This window comes from Gadus morhua, chromosome 23 (assembly GCF_902167405.1).
Source record: "Gadus morhua chromosome 23, gadMor3.0, whole genome shotgun sequence".
Lineage (NCBI taxonomy): Eukaryota > Metazoa > Chordata > Actinopteri > Gadiformes > Gadidae > Gadus > Gadus morhua.
The window spans coordinates 23,568,822-23,590,342 of NC_044070.1; the positions used below are offsets into that span (position 1 = coordinate 23,568,822).

Below are 21,521 nucleotides of genomic sequence, written 5' to 3' on the forward strand. Positions count from 1 at the left end.
CTGCCTCCGTTTGAGGGATCTCACACACTGTGTGTGTGTGTGTTTGTGTGTTTGTGTGTGTGTGTGTGTGTCCAATTGTGCGCGTGTGTAGATGCCTGCAGCGTCATGCAGCAGAAGGAGGAAGGAGTCCAGCTGTTGGACCAGACGTGCGGGAATAAGACGGAACCGGGGCAGGCCGGACTCTGCGAGTCAGTGAACACACAACTCATTCAATTCAATCCAACCTTTATTGGTCTGACATTAACCAATCAAAACGATCAATTGCGAAAGCGAGGTCATGTTTCTGGAGTTTGAAATTAAGCGTTGTGGATTCCTCTCTCCTCCTCCTCCTGCTGCTCCTCCTTCCCCTCCTCTTCCTCCTCCTACTCCGTCTACCCCACCTCTTCCTCCTCCTCCACCTCCTGTTCCTCCTCCTCCACCTCCCCCTCCTGATCCTCCTCCTCCTCCTCTCCTCCTCCACCTCCTGCTCCTCCTCCTCCACCTCCCCCTCCTCCTCCTCCCCCTCCTCTCCTCCTCCCCCTCCTGCTCCTCCTCCTCTCCTCCTCCACCTCCTCCTCCTCCTCCTCCCCCTCCCCCTCCTCCTCTCCTCCTCCTCCCCCTCCTCTCTTCCTCCTCCCCCTCCTCCTCCTCCGCCCCCTCCTCCTGCTCCTCCTCCTCTCCTCCTCCACCTCCCCCTCCTCCCCCTCCTCTCCTCCTCCTCCCCCTCCTGCTCCTCCTCCTCCTCCCCCTCCTCTCCTCCTCCTCCTCCCCCTCCTGCTCCTCCCCCTCCTCCTCCTCCTCCTCCCCCTCCTCTCCTCCTCCTCCCCCTCCCTCTCCTCCTCCTCCTCCTCCTCCCTCTCCTCCTCCCCCTCCTCCTCCTCCCCCTCCTGCTCCTCCCCCTCCTCCTCCTCCTCTCCTCCTCCTCCCCCTCCCTCTCCTCCTCCTCCTCCTCCCCCTCCTCCTCCTCCCCCTCCTGCTCCTCCCCCTCCTCCTCCTCCTCCTCCCCCTCCTCTCCTCCTCCTCCCCCTCCCTCTCCTCCTCCTCCTCCTCCTCCTCCCTCTCCTCCTCCCCCTCCTCCTCCTGTAGGAAGCACTACAGGGAGTACCTGGTGAGCCTAATCAACGACAACTCCCTGGACCCGGCGCCGCTGTACGACGGCGGGGAGCTGGCCGCGGCGTGCGCCCGGTACAGCGTGGTCGTCCAGAGGGGAGAGGGCGAGGAGGATGACCCCTACAACGCCCGCCTGCTGGAGGTGAGCCACCTGACCTCTCTCTGTCTCTCTCTCCCTCTCCCTCTGTCTCTCTCTCTCTCTCTCTCTCTCTCTCTCTCTCTCTCTCTCTCTCTCTCTCTCTCTCTCTCTCTCTCTCTCTCTCTCTCTCTCTCTCTCTCTCTCTCTCTCTCTCTCTCTCTCTCTGTCTCTCTCTCTGTCTCTCTCTCTGTCTCTCTCTCTCTCTCTCTCTCTCTCTCTCTCTCTCTCTCTCTCTCTCTCTCTCTCTCTCTTCCTACAGCAAATATGTCGATAAAGCGTAAAATTGTTTGACCGTGTTGTGTTTATAAATGATGTGTGTGTTTGAAGAACTGGATTTGGGGTTTCAAACTCATCATTTTAAGTTATGTTTTGTTAGGATTTAAGTGTGGTTTAAAAGATTAAAAGAATTTTCCAACATTGAGAAAGAAATTGGAGATTAGAGCCAGGAAGAAAGCATGACATTGTGTCTTTCTTTCTGTTTCAGCATTACTGTGATACCATGAACGTATTATGTGTAACAATAAAAAGTGGATTATTTCCTTGTTCCTCGTCTTCACAGAAACTCAAGGAGGTTCCCCTTGGAGATAACGTTCCTCGACGCAAATGAAGATCGCTTTTCCTAAATAAAGACTTCAATTTAGATTGCGCTATATGCTTGGTAAAACTGCCTGGTAATACACTGATGATTATATATTATATATATATATATATTATATATTTGTTTTAAAGAGATGGCCTTATATCCACCTTTTATCTGAAAAATAAGTGATAAATAGGTAGACATTAATCAATCCATCAGTATTTTCGGGGGGGAGTTTTCTCAAGTTTATTTTTATAATTGTCTGACGAGTAAAAACTCGCTCCTGGAATCAGTGTCTGGTAATAGGGATTCTGTGTGGATCCTTCTTGACTCATGCATGATGAGTCATGAAGGAGAAAAGGTGTGTCAAACATTGTTTTGTTAAGAGACTGCCAACTGTTATAGAGAATTTTATGGGGACTTTATCAGGCTCAGTTGGTGAATCATGTTTTAATATGAAGAGGCTATGCACATCGACTATTTTGGGAATCTGTAACTGGGTCGTGAATAAAACCAATAAAAAAAAAAGAGTTGTGATTATTTAACAGGACTTGGCGTAAAATCATGGGGCTAAAAAAAACATAAACTAGACTATGAAGCTGAAAACATAATCACTGTGAATCTATATTTCCATGTTTAATTGTACTTAATATAGAAGGCCTGATTGGGCAAAGGCATATATTGTGAAACAAAGCTCCTCCATTTGAAGAGCATAGTCATGTATTCAGTTTATTTAGAATACAAACAAATACAAAACCAACGATATAGGTCAACAGGAAGGCACCTCGAAGGGGAACTATTTGAGGGTGACCGATAAACATCCATGGAATTCACTTCCCCTTCCCTTTTTTTATCAGGACTTCCAGGCTACTATCTGGTCTACTTCCATTCATGCGCCCTCTAGCGGTCAAAATACAGAGCGTTTCTCCGTAGTCACGTGATTTCTGGGAAACGGCATTGGGTGAGGGAGGCTTGGGCTTCCAGAGAACTGCTCCAGTGCATTACCGCTACTGGGCGCACACCAGCTGGACGGGGGAAACGCAACTGAGGTAAACGAAACCAAAAACTCGCTTCCATTTGTGTAGAATTCGGGCGATATAGCGATAGGGACGCCTGTACTTTTGAACATGTATAGACGAACCGACGGGCACAACTTTAATAACTATTTAATCCAAAAATGTTGCTCCGATCGTTTTCTGTTTCATTGTCTTATGGGCATGCTTTTAGACTCGCATAGGGTTGTTGTGCAGAGCGTCATTGGTTCAATTTCAGATATCTGCTGGGTTTACTTAGTGTGGGGTAAAATAAAAAAAGATTTGGATATGTGACATCATGACGTTGACTGTCTGCTTGCAGAGCCATCATGGGACCCTGTAAAGCCCGCAACACGCGTAAACTGCGCTCCTGGATGGTGGAACAGGTGAGGATATTGCGCGAATATAAGCCTTTATGCGCGACCAGAAGCGCTCTACTGATAAACAAGCAAAACCGAGCCCCATGTCCAGCTCAGTGATTGTCCGTCTCGACTAGTATCTTTTCATAAACAAACATATCAAATAGGCTAAGTAGAACGTGTTTGTGCATCCTGCTGTTAACTAGTTAATGTTTTTTATTATTTCTTGGTAGCCTTTCTTTGTTTTCGCGCCCCTGCTGGAGACCATTGATTTAATCTTGACCATTGATTTAATCTTTAACATAGCTTCCTTGACAAGGAAGTTATGTTAAAGAGGAGGATATGTAAAAAAAAAAAAAAGAGGTCCGTTTGTGGGTTTTTTGAGATCATGTTTACTCTGCCTTCCTTGTTGTTTACTTGATATTTCTACTATACCCCCCCCCCCCCCCCCCCCCCCCCCCCACCCGCAGTAATAAACTCGACTATTAAAGGGGTCGTATTTCCAAGTTTGGTCATTGCTTTTAGATAATCTGGCTTTCGTTTCGAATCGATTAAAACAACACAACTCAGCAGCACATACAGGCGGTTGCACTAGTAAACAAGTGAGACAATTGATAATAGAGAAGTTCAGAATAAAGGATATGACTCAATTGTAAACACTAACAAAGAGCTCAGAAGTGCTGTTATGAACGTCAGGGGTAAAGCGCTGGCAGGATGATCAGAGGTGGTTTTAAGATGTCTGATGTTTGGGGGCAGGTGACCAGCGGTAGGTACCCGGGTCTGGTGTGGGACGACGATGAGCAGACCATGTTCCGCATTCCTTGGAAACACGCCGGGAAGCAAGACTTCAGGAGCGACGAAGACGCCGCCATCTTTAAGGTACACGCGCGTTGTCATGGAAACATATTTTTATTTTTTTTATTTAAAAATAGCTGTATGCAAATATGCTGTACTTAATTTGATGCATTATGTCTGTATAACAGAAAGCAGAGTCAGAGTGCACGCATGAGTGAAGCCAAATTACAGGATAATTGAATCCTGATCCTAAACAAAACCTGACTTCTAACAATTCTTTGTTTCTCACTAATGGCACAAGGAAACACAAATGGTTTTCTTACTACTGTTTACTGTAGGCTTGTGTCCTCCACATCCACCCTGTATTAAAAGGGAAATATCGAAAACATGTTAGCTTAAAATAAGGACATTTCTTTATTGGAACAGAATAGAAGCATGCGACAACAGTTACAACTTCCATCCAATGTCTTCCACACACCCAGGCGTGGGCAGAGTTCAAAGGCAAGATGACGGACGAGAGCCGCAACGAGCCTGCGATCTGGAAGACGCGGCTGCGCTGCGCCCTGAACAAGAGCCTGGAGTTCGAGGAGGTGGCGGAGCGTGCCCAGCTGGACATCTCCGAGCCCTTCAAGGTCTACCGCCTGGTGCCGGACTCGGAGCAGGGCCTCACGGGCAACGGTACGCTCTTACACACGCTACAGTCACACCCACTAACTAGGGCGTTGGTTTGTTTTACACTCCTAAACACGCTATGGTCACCCGCACTAGGACGTTGGTTTGTTTTGCACTCTTAAACACGCTATGGTCACCCGCACTAGGGCGTTGGTTTGTTTTACACTCTTAAACACGCTATGGTCACCCGTACTAGGACGTTGGTTTGTTTTGCACTCTTAAACACGCTATGGTCACCCGCACTAGGGCGTTGGTTTGTTTGACACTCTTAAACACGCTATGGTCACCCGCACTAGGGCGTTGGTTTGTTTTACACTCTTAAACACGCTATGGTCACCCGTACTAGGACGCCAGTTTGATTTACACTCTTAAACACGCTATGGTCACCCGCACTAGGACGTTGGTTTGTTTTACACTCCTAAACACGCTAGGGTCACCCGCACTAGGACGTTGGTTTGTTTTACACTCCTAAACACGCTATGGTCACACTCACAGGGATGGGGGTTTGTTTATTTTTAGGGTTCTTACATTTAGGGCATTCAGCAGTCGTGTTAAGATGCTTTATCCAAAGTGACTTACAACCATGCATAGACACAGGGTGAGGTGTCTCGCTCAGGGACATCTCGACACTCAGCTAGGAGGAGCCGGGGATCGAACTAACAACTTTACGGTTACAAGTCAACCCGCTCGACTTCCTGAGCTAAGCCGACCCCATGACATATCATGCTTGACATGTTATGGTACACTTAAAATGTTATGCTACTTGGCGTACAGGATGCTCATGCCATGAAAATAATTATCCAACAGATTAATGAATACATTTAGGGTATTTAGGGCACAACTCAAGTGATAAGTGATAAACGCTCAACCCTTGGCCTACATTCCGATTGGCCGGGTGGGTATCAGTTATATTTAAATAACGTGTTATGTTAGGAGTCAAGGGTTAGTTTCTCACAGGGAGCGAACATTATTGCACGCCAACTTTGCTCAATAAAAATGTCATAAACCTTACTGTTACATAAACCCTGTCAGAGTAAAGACAAAGGCATTTCCTTATTTTTTTTACTTGCAATATTCCAAGCGTCTAAATGCACTAAATGATGTAAATAGGCTGCTGCTGTACCCTAAATCAATGAAGCCCATTCCCACCAGTATAAAGAAAAAGGTGAAAATCCTTCCTTGATAAAAGAAAATCCCCATTGTAAGTCATAATTATGAGATAATAAAATCGAAATTATGATATAACAATTCATAATAATGAGATCAAAAGTAATAATTCATAATAAGAAAAGTCATAATAAGAGTTATCATCTTTTTTATTTATTTTACTGGCGGGAATGGGCTTCCATATAAATCAGATCTGGAGAACAATACTGTAAAGTACAAGTCTGCGGTTATTTGGTGTATTCCTTTATTTTGTTTTGGTTATTCCAGAAGAATTGACGGCCAAACGAGCGGGGGGGAAGAGCAGAAGAAGAACCAAGAGGAGAGCCACCGAATCCTCCGAGGAAGACGAGGAGCTGCCTGAGAAGCAGATGAAGGAGGAATCAGTGACGGCACCCCTGGTGAGGAGAGGAGAGGAGCAGCGAGAGGAAGAGGAGGAGGGAGGGAGGGGGAGAGGGGAGGAGGGAGAGAGGGAAGGAGGGAGAGGGGGAAGGAGGGAGCGGGGGAAGGAGGGAGAGAGGGAAGGAGGGAGAGAGGGAAGGAGGGAGGGGGGGAAGGAGGGAGAGAGGGGAGGAGGGAGAGAGGGAAGGAGGGAGAGGGGGAAGGAGGGAGGGGGGGAAGGAGGGAGGGGGGGAAGGAGGGAGAGGGGGAAGGAGGGAGAGGGGGAAGGAGGGAGGGGGGAAGGAGGGAGAGAGGGAAGGAGGGAGAGAGGCAGGGGAGAGGGGGGGAAGGAGGAAGGGGGGGAAGGAGGGAGGGGGGGGAAGGAGGGAGAGGGGGAAGGAGGGAGGGGGGGAAGGAGGGAGGGGGGGAAGGAGGGAGAGGGGGAAGGAGGGAGAGGGGGAAGGAGGGAGGGGGGAAGGAGGGAGAGAGGGAAGGAGGGAGGGGGGGAAGGAGGGAGAGGGGGAAGGAGGGAGAGAGGCAGGGGAGAGGGGGGGAAGGAGGGAGGGGGAGAGGGGAGGAGGGAGAGAGGGAAGGAGGGAGAGAGGGAAGGAGGGAGGGGGGGAAGGAGGAAGAGAGGGAAGGAGGGAGAGAGGGAAGGGGGGAGAGAGGGAAGGAGGGAGGGAGGGAAGGAGGGAGAGAGGGAAGGAGGGAGGGGGGGAGGAGGGAGAGAGGGAAGGAGGGGGAGAGGGAAGGAGGGAGGGGGGAAGGAGGGAGGGAGGGGGTGAGGGAGGGAGGGGGTGAGGGAGGGAGGGGGTGAGGGAGGGAGGGGGAAACAGATGGGGAAGAGAGATGAGGCTAAAATGGAGAAAGAGAGAGAGGACCTCGGCAATGAGTGAGAGAGGGGAGGAGATGGTGAGAGTCAAGAGGAAGGGATGCAGTGAGATGGATTAAGTTAACGAAAGAGAGGGAGGGAGATAATAGTGTTGTCATGTCGGGAGTGAGCGGCGGAAGGGGTTTGGGGGTGGGGGGGGGGGGGGGGGGGGGAGTAATGGAGAAGGAAGGGAGGGAGAAAGAGAGCAGGAAGGGAGGGCGGGAGGGTTGGGGGCAGCGATAAGGAGGGAGGGTCAGGGGAGCCAGAGACAGTAATGGTCCACCATTAAAGGCTGCAATGCCTTCTGGGGCAGGACACCACACCAGAGCCGAGGCAGACGCCGTCACTGGCTGCTCGTTGTTTGGCTCCAATGCCTTTGATGAGCTCATGAGTAATGTGCGGGTCTGTGGCCATGGGGGCGATACACAATACCTTGTGGTGGTGTGTATTATTTATTTATACAACAACAGCCTTTATGTTACGATCAGAAGCATATGATCACACTCCATTTAATGCGCTCAACCGTTAATGTATTGTCCCTGTCGCTGAAAAAGAAAACGCCGTTCGTAAAGGGTGGGCGGAAATGCAAATGGACGACTGCAGGGCTCTGAGCTCGTTCTCTGTGCGTGGCGTGATTCAATCTTCAATAACGCAAGCCCCTTTCCTCTTCCTCATTCTCTGGGGTTTCAGAGTGTGGAGGAGATCTTGTCGAGGGGTGAAGCAACGCTCCAGGTGGAGGGCGGCAACCAGCAGATTTTCATATCCCAAGGGAGCGGAAGTGAGTGGACACGTTTCGGGGGGTTGTTTGATGTGTTCATTGTTTTGTGATGTCTAACCCCTGACGAGCTGCATGGGGCTGGCTCAGGAGGGGGCGTGGGTTTCTGGTGACCAGAAGGTTGCCAGTTCCTCCCCAACTCGGGTGTCGAGGTGTCCCTGAGCGAGACGCCTCACCCCGAATGCTCCTGACGAGCTGGCTGTCGCCTTGCACGGTTGACGTCGGCGTGTGAATGGCTGCATGATGAATGGGTGAATGTCAGACAATATTGTAAAGCGCTTTGAGTGGCCACTGGGTAGAAAAGTGCTGTACAAATGCAGTCCACCCATTTACTATATTGTGGCCGGCGTGGCCACTTCTAGATCCAATGTCGACAGATGATAGTTTTGTTTCTTTGGCAACGTCGTTTGGAAATTTGAACCGATGCGAGACCGGAGGTGGAATGCAGTACTGAACGGGGTGGGGGGGGGTTTGGGGGGTCGTTCGCTGGACGTGTCCTTTTTATAATAAAAAACATTAAACACATTCAACAAAACATTATAATAACAGTTAAAGACAGATTCTGACAGAGTTTCACACCCAGCCTCTGATATGGCTTTAACAAAAATATACGCTGATACTGTTCTGCTGGGCGAGAGTCTCTTCCGGTAAAACAACAAGTAGTAAATAAAGCTGTGAGCTGTTATTGTACTCAGGGGGTGCCTGACTAACTGTTGCTCGAAGCGAAACTGACTGTTGACAACTGCCCAAATCGTTTTTTGTTTTTTTTCAGCGCTTAAATTCCCCTGCAACTGTCTCGTTTGACATGGCAAAGAAACAAGGCAAAGTTCACGTCCCACTAGGTTTTTTGGCAAGCGGTTGGTTGTCCTCCCATGACCAGCCGATATATTTATTTTCTGCATCTGTCCCTCCCCCTTCCCTTCCGGTATGAAGTCTTGGAAGAATTCCAGTTGGATTTCCGGATAGAGACCAACCCTCCTCCAAGTGTTGCAGGTATGAAAAAGTAGAGTAATAAACAACCCAGGGTATTCCCTCATGACTCTTAATGAGGAATAGAGGAATTCTGCGTCACCAACAACATAGTTTTAGTCACAGTTTCAGTCAACAGTTATCTCATAAACATTGTGCAGAAAGGTACTTATAAAGGGTACAATATAAAGGGTACAATCTGCACCAAAAGAACAGAGTCTGCCCTTTGCAAAGTGAACTTTATCATTTAACATTTCCCCAAATATGTGCTTTGTTTTAAAATAACTTTATCTCTCAATATCTCCCTCTTCCTCTCTCTCCTTCCCTCTCCCTATCCCTCCCTCCCTCCCTCCCTCCCTCCCTCTCCCTCTCTGTCCCTCCCTCCCTCTCCCTCTCTCCCTCCCTCTCCATTCCTCCCTCTCTCTCCATCCCTCCCTCTCCCTCCCTCCCCCTCCCTCCCTCCCTCTCTCTCCCTCGCTCCCTCCCTCCCTCTCTCCCTCCCTCTCCCACTCCCTCTCCCTCCCTCCCTCCCTCTCCCTCCCCCTCTCCAGAGGAGGACAGCTTCCACGTGGCGGTCAGCTACTCCGGCCACGAGGTCCTGTCCCGTGAGGTGCAGGGCAAGGACGTCCGGATCACGTACCACACGCCCTCGCCGCTGCCCCCCACCCCGGCACCCCTTATGGGGGGGTTCCCCCGCATCTTCCTCCCGGAGGCCCCGGCGGGCCTGCAGGGGGGCCGGGACCTGGTCCAGCTGCTGCCCTGCATGGAGAAGGGCGTGGTGCTGACCTCCAACCACACAGGGGTCTACCTGCGGCGGTACTGCCGGGGCCGGGTGTACTGGATCGGCCCGCACGCCGCCGCCCCTCCCGAGACGCCCAACAAGATCCAGCGTGACGCGGAGCCCGTGCTGATCTTCAGCAAGGAGGCGTTCCGCCAGGGTGAGTAGTCCAGCCAACCCCCCCCCTGGGGTTCCCGTCGGAGATCCGTTTTATTTATTTTATTTTTATGTACTTCTGCCGAATATTTGGCGTGTGTGGTGGTTCAAATCGATCGCGCAAAGAAGAATGGAGCACCGTGTTTCGATTTTTTGCCATTCGTCGGCCTCATTCTGGCTTTCATTTGGAGAGCTTGAAAAACCGTTTTTTAAATCTTTTCAAAATAAGAGTACATTCGTACATTTTTGACAGATTTTGATTGAAAAGTTGGGAGAATTAGCCCCGACTCCTGATGCGGTGAAACCCAAATCCAAAATCACCGCGGGCCACCCAAGTCTCTCTGAAACTCGTTGACTCATCAAAACAACACCATGCATACCTGCTGACGAATCATCTGAATCCGTCCGCATGTCTACCAAAACGTCAACCACCAGATTACTGGTCTCAATGAGCGTTACTCATTGAGACTTCAAGTCATGGAAGTATCGTGAGACTGTAATTATCTTATTTGCTAATTCGATTCAGCTCCACTTCAAACTGCCCTTCCTTGTCCCAAGCGTGCCGATGTTTCAGCGTGACTATTTTAAGAGGTGTTGATCCAATCCTCTGCCCCTCCCACGCCGGTACTGAGTTGTACCTGTGTCTATGAATGGGTGATTATGAACGGGTGATTATGAATGGGTGATTATGAACGCCTCGATCCCCTGCATGCGGGACTGCACGGCGTTTCTCTTCCTTCCACAAAAAGTGACAATGTCCTGAATTTAGATTGGCTCTGGTTTTTCAGATGACTTCGGTCATTTGTCTAGCGATAAAAATAAATGAGGAACTAAATACAACCGCACACAAAATCTGCAGTTGAGAACATGAACTACAGTTGAGAATGCTTCAATTCAGTTGAGACTTGTTACTCTGTGTCCCCCGTGCGTGTCAACCGTTTTAAACCACCCCCTTCGCCAACAAACCTGAAGCAACAAACCCCCCCCCCCGCACTATTTTTAAAACCCTGGCAATGGCCTGCAAGGGGCGGATCCTCTTCCCTAATCTGGCTTTTATCTAACGCCGAAAGCTGTCATCACAGGGCGTTGTTTGTTGTTGGATGCCAAATAGACCATACACATGTGGGACAACTGCAGGTAAAGGTGCCAGCATGAACGGCCTGAAGGGCGGGGCCAGACGGGGAGGTTTGCGAGTCAACCCAGAGTCACAAGCTGTGCAGGGTAGAGCGCGACGTGATGGAAACTACCGGAATGAAAAGGAAACGAAACTACAACCAGCAATCTGAGACGACCTAACACCAGAGAAGCTGATGCAAGGCGTTTGTGTGTGTGTGTGTGTGTGTGTGTGTGTGTGTGTGTGTGTGTGTGTGTGTGTGTGTGTGTGTGTGTGTGTGTGTGTGTGTGTGTGTGTGTGTGTGTGTGTGTGTGTTGATGTGTTTGTGTGTGTGCGTGCGTGTGTGTGTGTTGATGTGTTGGTGTGTGTGTGTGTGTGTAGGCGTTTGGGTTTAACATTTCACTTGGGGGTCAAGAGGATATTGCTCTGGGTCATCAAGGGCGGGGGGGGGAGGTCCGGGGGGGGAGAGGGGTGTGTGTGTGTTAGTCTGGGCTTTGGAAAAAGCATCCACAATCAGGGGTACTCATGCTTTCTATCTCTCTCTCTCTCTCTCTCTCTCTCTCTCTCTCTCTCTCTCTCTCTCTCTCTCTCTCTCTCTCTCTCTCTCTCTCTCTCTCTCTCTCTCTCTCTCTCCCTCTCTCTCTCTCTCTCTGTCTCTGTCTCTGTCTCTCTCTCTCTCTCTCTCTCTCTCTCTCTCTCTCTCTCTCTCTCGTGCTCTCTCTGTCTCGTGGTCTCTCTCTCTCTCTGTCTCTGTCTCTGTCTCTCTCTCTCTCTCTCTCTCTCTCTCTCTCTCTCTCTCTCTCTCTCTCTCTCTCTCACTCTCTCTCAAATTCAAATTCAAATTCAAATTATTATTAGCATGACAGTATTTGAATACAGTATTACCAAAGCCTATTCAAGTTATGCAAGAATAATTGTACAAATAACAGATAATAATAATAACCATAAGAACAATAAGAACAATAGCAATTATAACAACAATAACAACCACAATAATAAAATAAATAAAAAGTCAGACTGAATCTTACAGGTTATGAAATTTCAGGACATATTGTGCGGCCAGGGCAGCAAAAGGACCTTCAACAAGAAGAATTGCAATTTTGTCCTTATGTTCCATGTCTGCAAAATCCGGAATATAGATTTGTAATCTCTCTCTCTCTCTCTCTCTCTCTCTCTCTCTCTCTCTCTCTCTCTCTCTCTCTCTCTCTCTCCCTCTCTCTCTCTCTCTCTCTCTCTCTCTCTCTCTCTCTCTCTCTCTCTCTCTCTCTCTCTTGTCTCTGCATCCCATCTCTGACAGAGAGGTGATAGTTGTAATTTCTGTTTAGGATCAGATAGGAATTCATTCTACTTTGGTTTGAGGTTTGGTTTGTCCAATGCTCTAAATGGTCTTCTTTTACTTGATTAATTATTTTGTTGACTAATTGGGAAGCAGTGCTGGACTGAGCTTGATGTGTGTTAGTTAGCTTCAGGATGCTTATCCCATGTAGTGTAGTCACTCTCCCTCTCTCTCCCTCCCTCCCTCCCTCACCCAGAGCTGGAGGCCTACCAGCAACAGGGAGGAGACCCGCCGCGATGCGACGTGACGCTCTGCTTCGGCGAGGAACTCGTCACCACGGACGACCAGTCCCAGAAGCTCATCCTCGTCAAGGTACGGTTGTCGCGACAACCCCGCCTCTTCCTCTTCTCTCCCGGCCGTTTCAAGGGAGACCTCAATGTCTCTCGCTCTCTCTCACTTCACGGTCAAGGGCATGTGAGGGAAGGCCCAAGTGAGGCCAGGACTTGAGGCCTGTGCCCCGACAAAATTAACATTAATTAATGTTGAGATATAACAGCAGTCAAATGCCTGTATGTGCTGCTGCTTCGGTCCAGTTCACTGTTAAAAGGGATATGCCTTTTGCTTTTTCAATTGAGAACTCGATAACATTTTTTTTTTTGAATAACTTGTTTTATGTAGTGTAAGTGTTGGAAAATGTGATAACTGTGATGACCTGTGATAACTTTTTGGGAACTTCCTGTCACAAAAATAAACTAAATGCAAAACTGGAAGTAACCAAAAGATATTCTGGGTATTCAGGGTGATATTTCAATCTCTCTCTCTCTCTCTCTCTCTCTCTCTCTCTCTCTCTCTCTCTCTCTCTCTCTCTCTCTCTCTCTCTCTCTCTCTCTCTCTCTCTCTCTCAAATTCAAAAAAGCTTTATTGGCATGACTATTTTGGTAAACCAAACAGTGTTGCCAAAGCATTACAGTGTTATGCATTACATTAAATATTATGTATAATAACAAAATTGAACGTCAGAACAATATGTACAGATAACAACCTATAACAATATATCATAACATACAGATGTACATATAGAACTAATAGTTATATTATAGTAAAATTAAATGAATGTAAAGAGAAGCTACATAAAACACATTATAGGTTACAAATAATCATTAAATTAAAACAAAATAAAACAGTGAGGCCTGGTGTAGAATGAATCTTCTCAATTTGTGGCGAGCTGAAATAAACTGTCCTGCGAGGACAGAGCTCTCTCTCTCCCATTAATATTTGTAGTTGGTCTACATGGGAGTTTATAAAATGTGGGTGCTTTTGGCCAAATTTGCTAAAGTATAATTCGCGGACATTTTTGAATTTGGAGCAGTGCAGGAGGAAGTGCTGCTCGGTCTCTACAGCAGCTTCTTCACACTGCTGGCAGCCATGGGCAGCCATGTTTTCCTATGTCGGCCTGTTTCTATGGCCAGGCTGTGAGCGCTCAGTCTGTACTGTGTTAACATCACTCTGTGTCTAACATCAGTGACTGTGGTCAGGTAGGGGGCCACAGTGTACTGTATTTTTAGGGCCAGATAACACTGCATTTTGCTCTGTGTGTGTGTTTTAGTGTTCCAATGGGTGAGGTAGGTTTGTTTCTGATGTTTTATAATTTGGTTGAGACTAATTGATATGTTCTCCGACTGGTCCTGGGGCTGAGCAGAGGGGGAACCTGTCTGTGGACAGAGCCTCAGGACCAGCTGAGTGAGGATGGACTCCTGTTCATCTCTTGGCTTTGCAGGGCTTTGTGCTGGGAGGAGTGGGGGTCACTTTGTTTTAGGGAACTTCCTGTCACAAAAATTCATGAAATGCAAATCAGGAAGTAACCAAAAAATATTCTGGATATTCAGGGTGGGAATTCAATACCCTCACACCCCTCTCTCCCTCTCTCTCTCTCCCTCTCCCCCTCTCTCACTCTCTCTCTCTCTCTCTCTCTCTCTCTCTCTCTCTCTCTCTCTCTCTCTCTCTCTCTCTCTCTCTCTCTCTCTCTCTCTCTCTCTCTCTCTCTCTCTCTCTCTCTCTCTCCCTCCCTCCCTCCCTCTCTCTCTCTCTCTCTCTCTCTCTCTCTCTCTCTCTCGCCCTCTCGCCCTCTCTCTCTCGCCCTCTCTCTCTCTCTCTCTCTCTCTCTCTCTCTCTCTCTCTCTCTCTCTCTCTCTCTCTCTCGCTCTGCAGATTACATTTCCATGGGCAGAAAAACAAGTGCAGACCCTGTTTTATGTTTGGAAAAGTTAGTGTAAGTGTTGTGAAGGGTGTGGTTACTTTTTGGGAACTTCCTGTCACAAAAATTCAGGAAATGCAAATCAGGAAGTAACCAAAAAATATTCTGGATATTCAGGGTGGGAATTCAATACCCTCACACCCCTCTCTCTCTCTCTCTCTCTCTCTCTCTCTCTCTCTCTCTCTCTCTCTCTCTCTCTCTCTCTCTCTCTCTCCCTCTCCCCCTCTCTCTCTCTCTCTCTCTCTCTCTCTCTCTCTCTCTCTCTCTCTCTCTCTCTCTCTCTCTCTCTCTCTGCCTCTCTGCAGATTACATTTCCGTGGGCAGAAAAACAAGTGCAGACCCTGAAAACCATGATGGCTTCCTTCAGCTTCCTCCAGTCCCTGACCAGCCAGTCCCCCACCGGAGAGATCACCATCAACCTGGTGCCAGTGGAAGAAGTCTTCTAACCCCAAGCACCTCTCCTTTAAACCTACCAATAAGATAGGGGCTGAGGAGCCTACAAGTCATCCTACCAATTGACCAATCATCAAGCAGAGCTTTACTCCGAGCATCTGATTGGTTCTTGAGGACGGGGGAGGGAGGGAAACCGAACGCTTGTTATTTGGTTTTATGAATACAGAGTATTCCATTATGTGAGCAGTCAAACTTAACTATGCACCTTGAGACACGTTTTTAGTAAGCACTAAGATTGAGCATAGCCTAGCCCTAACCCTAACCCTACTTTGCGTGAAAGTCCTCTAGGGACATTATATACTAGATCTACATCTCCGTTCAGACAAGGCTCCACGGGGCGGAACGCAGAAGGGGGTCTTCCTGTGTTCAGTAGGTGTTTGCATCACTCTGTTTAAATAAGGCTTCTTTCACTTTACTTAAACCGTTTTACGCTTCGGTCCATCTCTGTCAATATTGCTTTATTAATTAGAGGGTGATTATTTTCACTTAATTGCCCTATTCATTGTGTGAACCAGTTATTCAAGTATAATGGTAAATATAGCTCATGCGTTCAACCGCTCTATAATCAACTATCTACATGTAGACAGGGGCGTTGGGTTAGGTCAGGTAGGGGGGGCATTTTGATACATTCCAAGTTGCCATCTTTGTGCGTTTTTATTTTCACTTTTATAGTCTGAATCAACTACCGTACTTGGTCGGTTGTTCAACAATCACATGTCAACAAGTACCAAGATTGCAAACATGAACCTCAAGAGGACGTGTGTGAAACCCTCCTGTAGCTGAAGTATAGCACAACTAACCCAGCCCTAACTGGGCCAAGACTGGGTTTCAGGATGTCTGGATCCCCACGCAGGTCAGATATCTTTGGTCAGAATTCAGGGGAAGTCTGAATTTTCAATTGCAGCTTCGAAGCCTAGCTTCCTCTCCGGTCAGTTGCCATGGAAACTGATGCTGTGAACCTCACCTGGAGAGAACCTCACCTGAAGCCAACCTGATCCATAGAAAGTTACCTTCCTGCAGTGACAGATTCCTGCCATCATCTCATTGTTCCGTGGCGTGTCTTACCTCAACGACACAATCTTATTGCCAACCAAAATTCCCATTGTGCATTGGGACATACAAGGCGATTTATTTATTTTTCGTCTAATGTGGTTTTTTTTCCAGGTTAAACCATTCAATTGCTTCGTTGTGTGAACTGATGCATGTTCAAAGTATGTCACTACAGTAGGCTGTAAAGTCAATTTGAGCTTGTCCTGTTTATAAAAAATAAACATTAATGTAAGCCAGATGTGTTTTTTTATGTTCTAGTGAACACAAAGTGTCTGCCGAACGCTGGGTTGTTGCAACAGGCCCTCGATTCCCAGGCTCTTAGTTTCCTCAGTTGTTCCTCAGATGTGCCCATAAAGGGAAAGTGACACATTCATATGTCCCAAAAGGAACGGAGCGTCTGTCTCAAGTGAATGTGTCGGCTTGGGAATGTTCAGTAATTGGAACCAAATGCTGGACCAACACAACAAATGACACCCACTCATATCTGAAGATCGGAATGGGAGTTGCCTAGCAAGGGTACGTTCAGGGAAAATGTCAGGAGCTTGAACATGGGGCTCTTGGAAGATTAATCCCTGACCACAGAAGTCCTTTTTATACGTTGAACCCTCATATTGTGCTAGAACCGATAACTCCCCTTATGGTGTCTGCGGGTCAATACCGTTTTAGTTGGCCACACAGCACAACAAAAATAATTCACCCAACATTGTGTTTTAAGTTAACAACTCGTTGGAATCCATTCCTAACCATAAAATGTACATGTTTTTATTTTGGGGTCGAAGGCCACATATACCTCGCTGTTGGGGTTAAGAAAATGTCATCAAACCAAATGATCAGAAAGCCGGGTCCAATCGGACCAATAGAGAACATTGTTTCTTTTGTTTTTTTTAATAGTATTGCATGCAGCAATTAAACATGTCATGGAGTTTGGTGGATCAAATCCAAACCAAACGTCTGAGTCAACCCGGAGTCATATCCTCTGCCGTGTCAGATTTGACACGGAACACCAGGCGTAAAAATAAATTATGAATTGAGACCTTCAAAATCAAATTGAATAACCAGCGCTTATGTTGTAGTTAAAAAGCCGTCGTAGATCTTGTTGCGAATAGAATACAGGATGGTATTGGTGTTTGGTTTTCTTGTTTGCTAAGAGGGAGGCTGGTCAAAGGCTGTTACAAAAATAGACATGGGCACGCTACGTCGTTAGATAATGTTTTAATGGGTTAAAAAGCGGCAGACTCAGGCAGTGTGAAAACAAGGGTGTGAGCATCACTTGCACGCGAGATGTTGCAACGACACCTGCTTCCGAGAGGAAGGTGCATGTCTGTGTGGGTGGGGGGGGAAGACTGAAAGGATGTACCCAGCTGTTTGTTAAATGGTGTTGTTATTCATGCCAGTTCCTGTACAAACGCAATCGAAATGCAATTCGCATTGAAAAATAAACGTCTTCTTTCTAAAAAAACAAGGCCCTATGTTAAACATTAAATATGACTGTTATAAAGGAACTTTCTCGCATTACACATTCCCATTGGCCGGCGAGGCGAGCTCTAAAATCTTGTTGTTCACTTTCTGATTGGTCCAGTCTTTCGTGATGTCATCCAGGTGGCTGTCGAAATCCACCAATAGTGCGTGGTCTCCCGAGTCCAGCATCTGATTGGCTATCAGCCGGGTCTCCTCCCACTGCCTCAGCATTATTCTGTTGAGCGAGAGTGAGAGAGAGAGGAGAGAGGAGAGAGGAGAGAGGAGAGAGGAGAGAGGAAAGAGGAGAGAGGAGAGAGGAGAGAGGTGAGAGGAGGGATGAGAGAGAGGAGAGAGGAGAGAGAGGAGGAGAGAGGAGAGAGGAGAGATAAGAGAGGAGAGATGAGAGAGAGGAGAGAGGATAGGAGAGGTGAGAGAGAGAGAGAGGAGAGGGGAGAGGGGAGAGAGAGGAGAGGGGAGAGGGGAGAGAGAGGAGAGAGAGAGAGGAGAAAGGAGAGAGAGAGAGGAGAGAGAAGAGATGAGAGGAGAGAGGAGAGGAGAAGGGGGAGAGAGAGAGAGAGAGAGAGAGAGAGGAGAGAGGAGAGAGGAGAGGGGAGAGGGGAGAGAGAGGAGAGGGGAGAGGGGAGAGAGGAGAGGGGAGAGAGGAGAGGGGAGAGAGAGAGAGAGAGAGAGAGGAGAGGAAAGGGGAGAGGGGAGAGAGGAGAGAGGGAGGAGAGGAGAGGGGAGAGAGAGAGAGCGAGAGGTCCAAATGTACGAGGTGTGATTACAACAGGCATGATATATTGCCCCACTTGAAATGAGTAAAGAATGTAGTCCATTATTTGCAAGAGACGAATCAGCAGAGAGAGGCGGGCTCGCTTACGTGTGTTTGTCTTTAAGGATCCATTTGGAGTCCTTGCGTTCGTACATCACTATTGGAGGGACCCTGTCGTGAGGAGACATCTTCCCCCCGTCGATCTAGAGTCACAATAAAACCATCAACCACCGTCAGGAAGTCTGTAGTACACCCGACCAACGACATATCAAACAAATCAACAAACAAGAGTATTCTGATCCAGCTTAGATAATTGTATCAAGGTAGACAAGTGTAGCCAAAAAGGTTGGTAAACGATGTGAAATCTGTGCAGTTGCGTAAGATATACATTATATATATATGATGGAAGACCTGTATCTTTAGTGTTGTTCACGGATCAAATGCTCTCACTCATCTCTCTGCATTGAGCTTACCATTAACAAAACAGCGTTGCTGCACTGCTCCGAGATCTTATCAGCTATCTTCAGAGCGCAAGGCGTGGGACTGTCCGGGAGGAAAGCAAACAGAAGAACATCCATGTATGAGGAGACAGAGATGGTAGGAAGACAAACCAATACATCAAGTAACATATCATATATCAAATAAGAGGCAACCCTCAAAGGGGCAGGGAAAAACTCAAATCCAAAGTCAAGAAACCCTGAGAAGGATCACAGAAGAGGGATCCCTCCTTCTAGGGATGATAAGGAGTGCAACGGAAAACAAAGTAAAGCAGTGTGTGTTGCTACACACACCGGCTTGACACTTGCCAGTAGTGGCTTGGTCCGAGGCCATACCACCAGTCCAGCAGGGGTAGTGAGGCGGTGAGGGGGCTCTCACCTGCTGTCTGAAGCACACGCATTGGCCTGGTAGTAACCCACTATCCTCTGCTGGGTCTGTGAACACCAGACGTCTACCTGTGTACAGAGAACACACACATGGCAGGCACACATTAGGGGAGCCAAGCTCAAAACGTTGTTCGTCCTGTAGCTCTCTCGTGTGTTAACAAAGCACTGCTGTTATATTACTACATCAACGTGTGTTTTGATTATCAAACGCACAATCTGGACCATCTGTGTCGTTATTTTGACATGCAAAACTGTTTCAGTCAGACCTTTGATACCTTTGATACATCGCTCTTATCAGTCTGGTTGCGTTCCAAAACCACATACCTTTTCTTTTACTTGTCCAGCTGGCTATCTGTCGTACGTGCGAAAGAACATACCTTTGCACACGGTATGCATGCAATCAGGAAATACTCCTGGTGATTTCGGGTGTTCACTAGCGCACCTCTAGCTCCTCCCACATACCTTCTGCTGTTGCGGATTGTTGTGGGGCAGAAGAACGGCTTAAAGCATACTACTGGCTTGTGTACTGCGAAATGCAACTGGACGTAGAACAACATCCTGGTGTTTTTGGCATACTGCATTTTCCATGCTATGTATTGGGACACACTAAATATTTTCTGGCCTACTACTAAATAGAATGGTAGCATGGGTTTTGGAACGCAGTAAATGGTGAATGGAGGCTTTACAATATTGCCTTTTATTCACCCATCCATGGACTCATTCACAAACCGACGAGTCGAAGACGGAGTCAACCATGCAAAGTGACAGCCAGTAGCAGTCAGGGTGAGGCGTCTACCTCAGGTGCCCCACGACACCAACTTGCTCTACCTCCTGAGCCACATGCCACCCCCGATAATTATACACATACCTGTGTGAGTGCTAACTGAGTGATGGGAGCGAGAGACAGGTGAGAGTGGAGCAGAGGCACGCAGTCCGTCACGCAGACAGCGCCCCCTGGCGCGCCAGACGACAGCAGCAGCCCGTTGACGCTGCACCGGGGGAACAGGCAGGCGTGGAGGTGCATCTTCACGTAGGCACGGCAGGACAGCTCGATCTCTCCCATGGTGGAGGAGGAGACGGGGGACAGGCACGGCTCTGAAGCAAAACGATGAGGATCTGTTAACGTTGTGATCTCACGTATATTTGCTGAGACAGAGACACGCATACAATCCAATAAAAAGTGTGTGTGTGTGTGTGTGTGTGTGTGTGTGTGTGTGTGTGTGTGTGTGTGTGTGTGTGTGTGTGTGTGTGTGTGTGTGTGTGTGTGTGTGTGTGTGTGTGTGTGTGAGAGAAACTCAAATCAATTCGTTACACAAAACCAAATACACCATGTACTCGACTGGATTCATCGAATTGAATGAATTCATTGAATCAATGTTCATTAAATTAGTCATAATATATGAATAACAAAAAAGGGATGTTGGCTTCGTTTAGGGCTTATTACGGTTATTTCTTTAGATATGCATGCTGTTGACATCTTTTAAAAATGAATTCATTGCTATATTTAGGATACTTTAGGTGGCCGATGTGGATATTGTGAGGCATATGATGTTATACTAGCAAGCCGGCTAATTAATGTGTAATAACTCTTACCGGCAAAGGGATATGTTTATTCAGATAGGATGTAATGACCGCAGTCGACGGATGGAGAGTACAGGCCGTGCAATGTAAAAATGTAATCCGTCATAAAGTAGTAATCCGAGCAGTACAATTATCTTCTGCTTGTTGGAGCTATTTCATCTGTCAGCTAAAAGCTATCCTGCTAACAGATTCTCTACTCTGGTCAAACATAGCGCCCCCCGTGGAGGGAGTAGAGATGGCATGTGATAAAAAAAAAAAAATATATATATATATATATATAGAGAGAAATACGTGTGTGTGTGTGTGTGTGTGTGTGTGTGTGTGTGTGTGTGTGTGTGTGTGTGTGTGTGTGTGTGTGTGTGTGTGTGTGTGTGTGTGTGTGTGTGTGTGTGCGCGTGTCTGTGTCTGTTTGTCTATCTGTCTGTCCGTCTATCCGTCTATCCGTCTGTCTGTCTGTCCGTCTGTCCGTCTGTCCGTCTGTCCGTCTGTTCGTCTGTCTGTCTGTCTTGCTGGCTGGCTGGCTGGCTGGCTGTCTATCTGTGTGGATATGTGTGTGCGTCGATCTCCAATCAATCCAGGAATCCTAATCGGAATGCTTTCTACCAGTACGTCCCGTTACATTGCATTGTCATAAATAGATCTTACTATTACGTCGCATTTAATTAAATGTGAATGATCTACTATGTATTCTCTCGTCCCGAGCTCGTCTATACCAATGCGGTATAATGACATTATGAATTTCTTCAGTAATGTTAACATCTAAAGAGCGTTTGGAGGCTTTCATCCAATCACCTTGTGGCCGGGGAGGAGCTTAATGCACTTGATACCCCTTGCCCTTGCTGGATGGGGCTGAATCTCAATGATGGTCCAACTTGCTTGTCTGGCCTCAGGGGAATGTTCTTTTGTGGAAACGCAAA

The 21,521-nt window shown here is 47.6% G+C and overlaps 3 protein-coding genes across 5 annotated transcripts in view; 2 read left to right on the forward strand and 1 right to left on the reverse strand.

The window, feature by feature from the left end:
* Window positions 1-2,336, forward strand: part of LOC115537192 (E3 ubiquitin-protein ligase RNF31-like) — a 28,599-nt gene extending 26,263 nt beyond the window's left edge. The window contains exons 27-29 of the mRNA XM_030348916.1: window positions 92-188; window positions 1,066-1,231; window positions 1,788-2,336. Coding sequence (XP_030204776.1) covers window positions 92-188; window positions 1,066-1,231; window positions 1,788-1,835 — 311 coding nt within the window. The 3' untranslated portion in view covers window positions 1,836-2,336. The remainder of the gene's footprint in view (window positions 1-91; window positions 189-1,065; window positions 1,232-1,787) is intronic.
* Window positions 2,337-2,758: 422 nt separating this feature from the next.
* irf9 (interferon regulatory factor 9) lies at window positions 2,759-16,145 on the forward strand. 3 transcript variants are annotated; one of them, XM_030348279.1, is made up of 11 exons: window positions 2,759-2,857; window positions 3,165-3,228; window positions 3,958-4,080; window positions 4,479-4,674; window positions 6,103-6,233; window positions 7,775-7,862; window positions 8,793-8,852; window positions 9,380-9,766; window positions 12,409-12,524; window positions 14,361-14,421; window positions 14,712-14,853. In XM_030348279.1, exons 2-10 carry the CDS (start codon window positions 3,172-3,174, stop codon window positions 14,418-14,420), a joined length of 1,218 nt encoding a protein of 405 aa, XP_030204139.1. In that variant the 5' UTR covers window positions 2,759-2,857; window positions 3,165-3,171; the 3' UTR covers window position 14,421; window positions 14,712-14,853. The 3 variants fall into 3 exon arrangements, with proteins under 3 accessions (XP_030204139.1, XP_030204138.1, XP_030204137.1); XM_030348278.1 differs by lacking the exon at window positions 14,361-14,421 and having other exon boundaries at window positions 6,106-6,233; window positions 14,712-16,145; XM_030348277.1 differs by lacking the exon at window positions 14,361-14,421 and having other exon boundaries at window positions 2,760-2,857; window positions 14,712-16,145.
* Window positions 16,146-17,105: 960 nt separating this feature from the next.
* emc9 (ER membrane protein complex subunit 9) lies at window positions 17,106-20,857 on the reverse strand. The gene is made up of 6 exons (XM_030348283.1): window positions 20,617-20,857; window positions 19,892-20,118; window positions 19,016-19,092; window positions 18,613-18,682; window positions 18,248-18,342; window positions 17,106-17,602 (listed from the first exon to the last, which is right to left on the reverse strand). The coding sequence occupies exons 2-6, from the start codon at window positions 20,084-20,086 to the stop codon at window positions 17,422-17,424; spliced, it is 618 nt and encodes a 205-aa protein (XP_030204143.1). The 5' UTR covers window positions 20,087-20,118; window positions 20,617-20,857; the 3' UTR covers window positions 17,106-17,421.
* Between the last annotated feature and the right edge of the window lie 664 nt (window positions 20,858-21,521).

What these genes read in the sequence shown, in the direction of transcription:
- irf9 (XM_030348277.1), top strand. Translation starts at nt 3,172, where the DNA reads ATGGGACCCTGTAAAGCCCGCAACACGCGTAAACTGCGCTCCTGGATG. An exon ending in GCAGGGCCTCACGGGCAACG is followed by an intron (nt 4,675 to 6,102) that starts GTACGCTCTTAC and finishes TGGTTATTCCAG; the next exon opens with AAGAATTGACGGCCAAACGA. An exon ending in CATATCCCAAGGGAGCGGAA is followed by an intron (nt 7,863 to 8,792) that starts GTGAGTGGACAC and finishes TCCGGTATGAAG; the next exon opens with TCTTGGAAGAATTCCAGTTG.
- emc9 (XM_030348283.1), bottom strand. Translation starts at nt 20,086, where the DNA reads ATGGGAGAGATCGAGCTGTCCTGCCGTGCCTACGTGAAGATGCACCTC. An exon ending in CTCAGTTAGCACTCACACAG is followed by an intron (nt 19,093 to 19,891) that starts GTATGTGTATAA and finishes CTCTGTACACAG; the next exon opens with GTAGACGTCTGGTGTTCACA. An exon ending in GCGTGTGCTTCAGACAGCAG is followed by an intron (nt 18,683 to 19,015) that starts GTGAGAGCCCCC and finishes CCTCCCGGACAG; the next exon opens with TCCCACGCCTTGCGCTCTGA.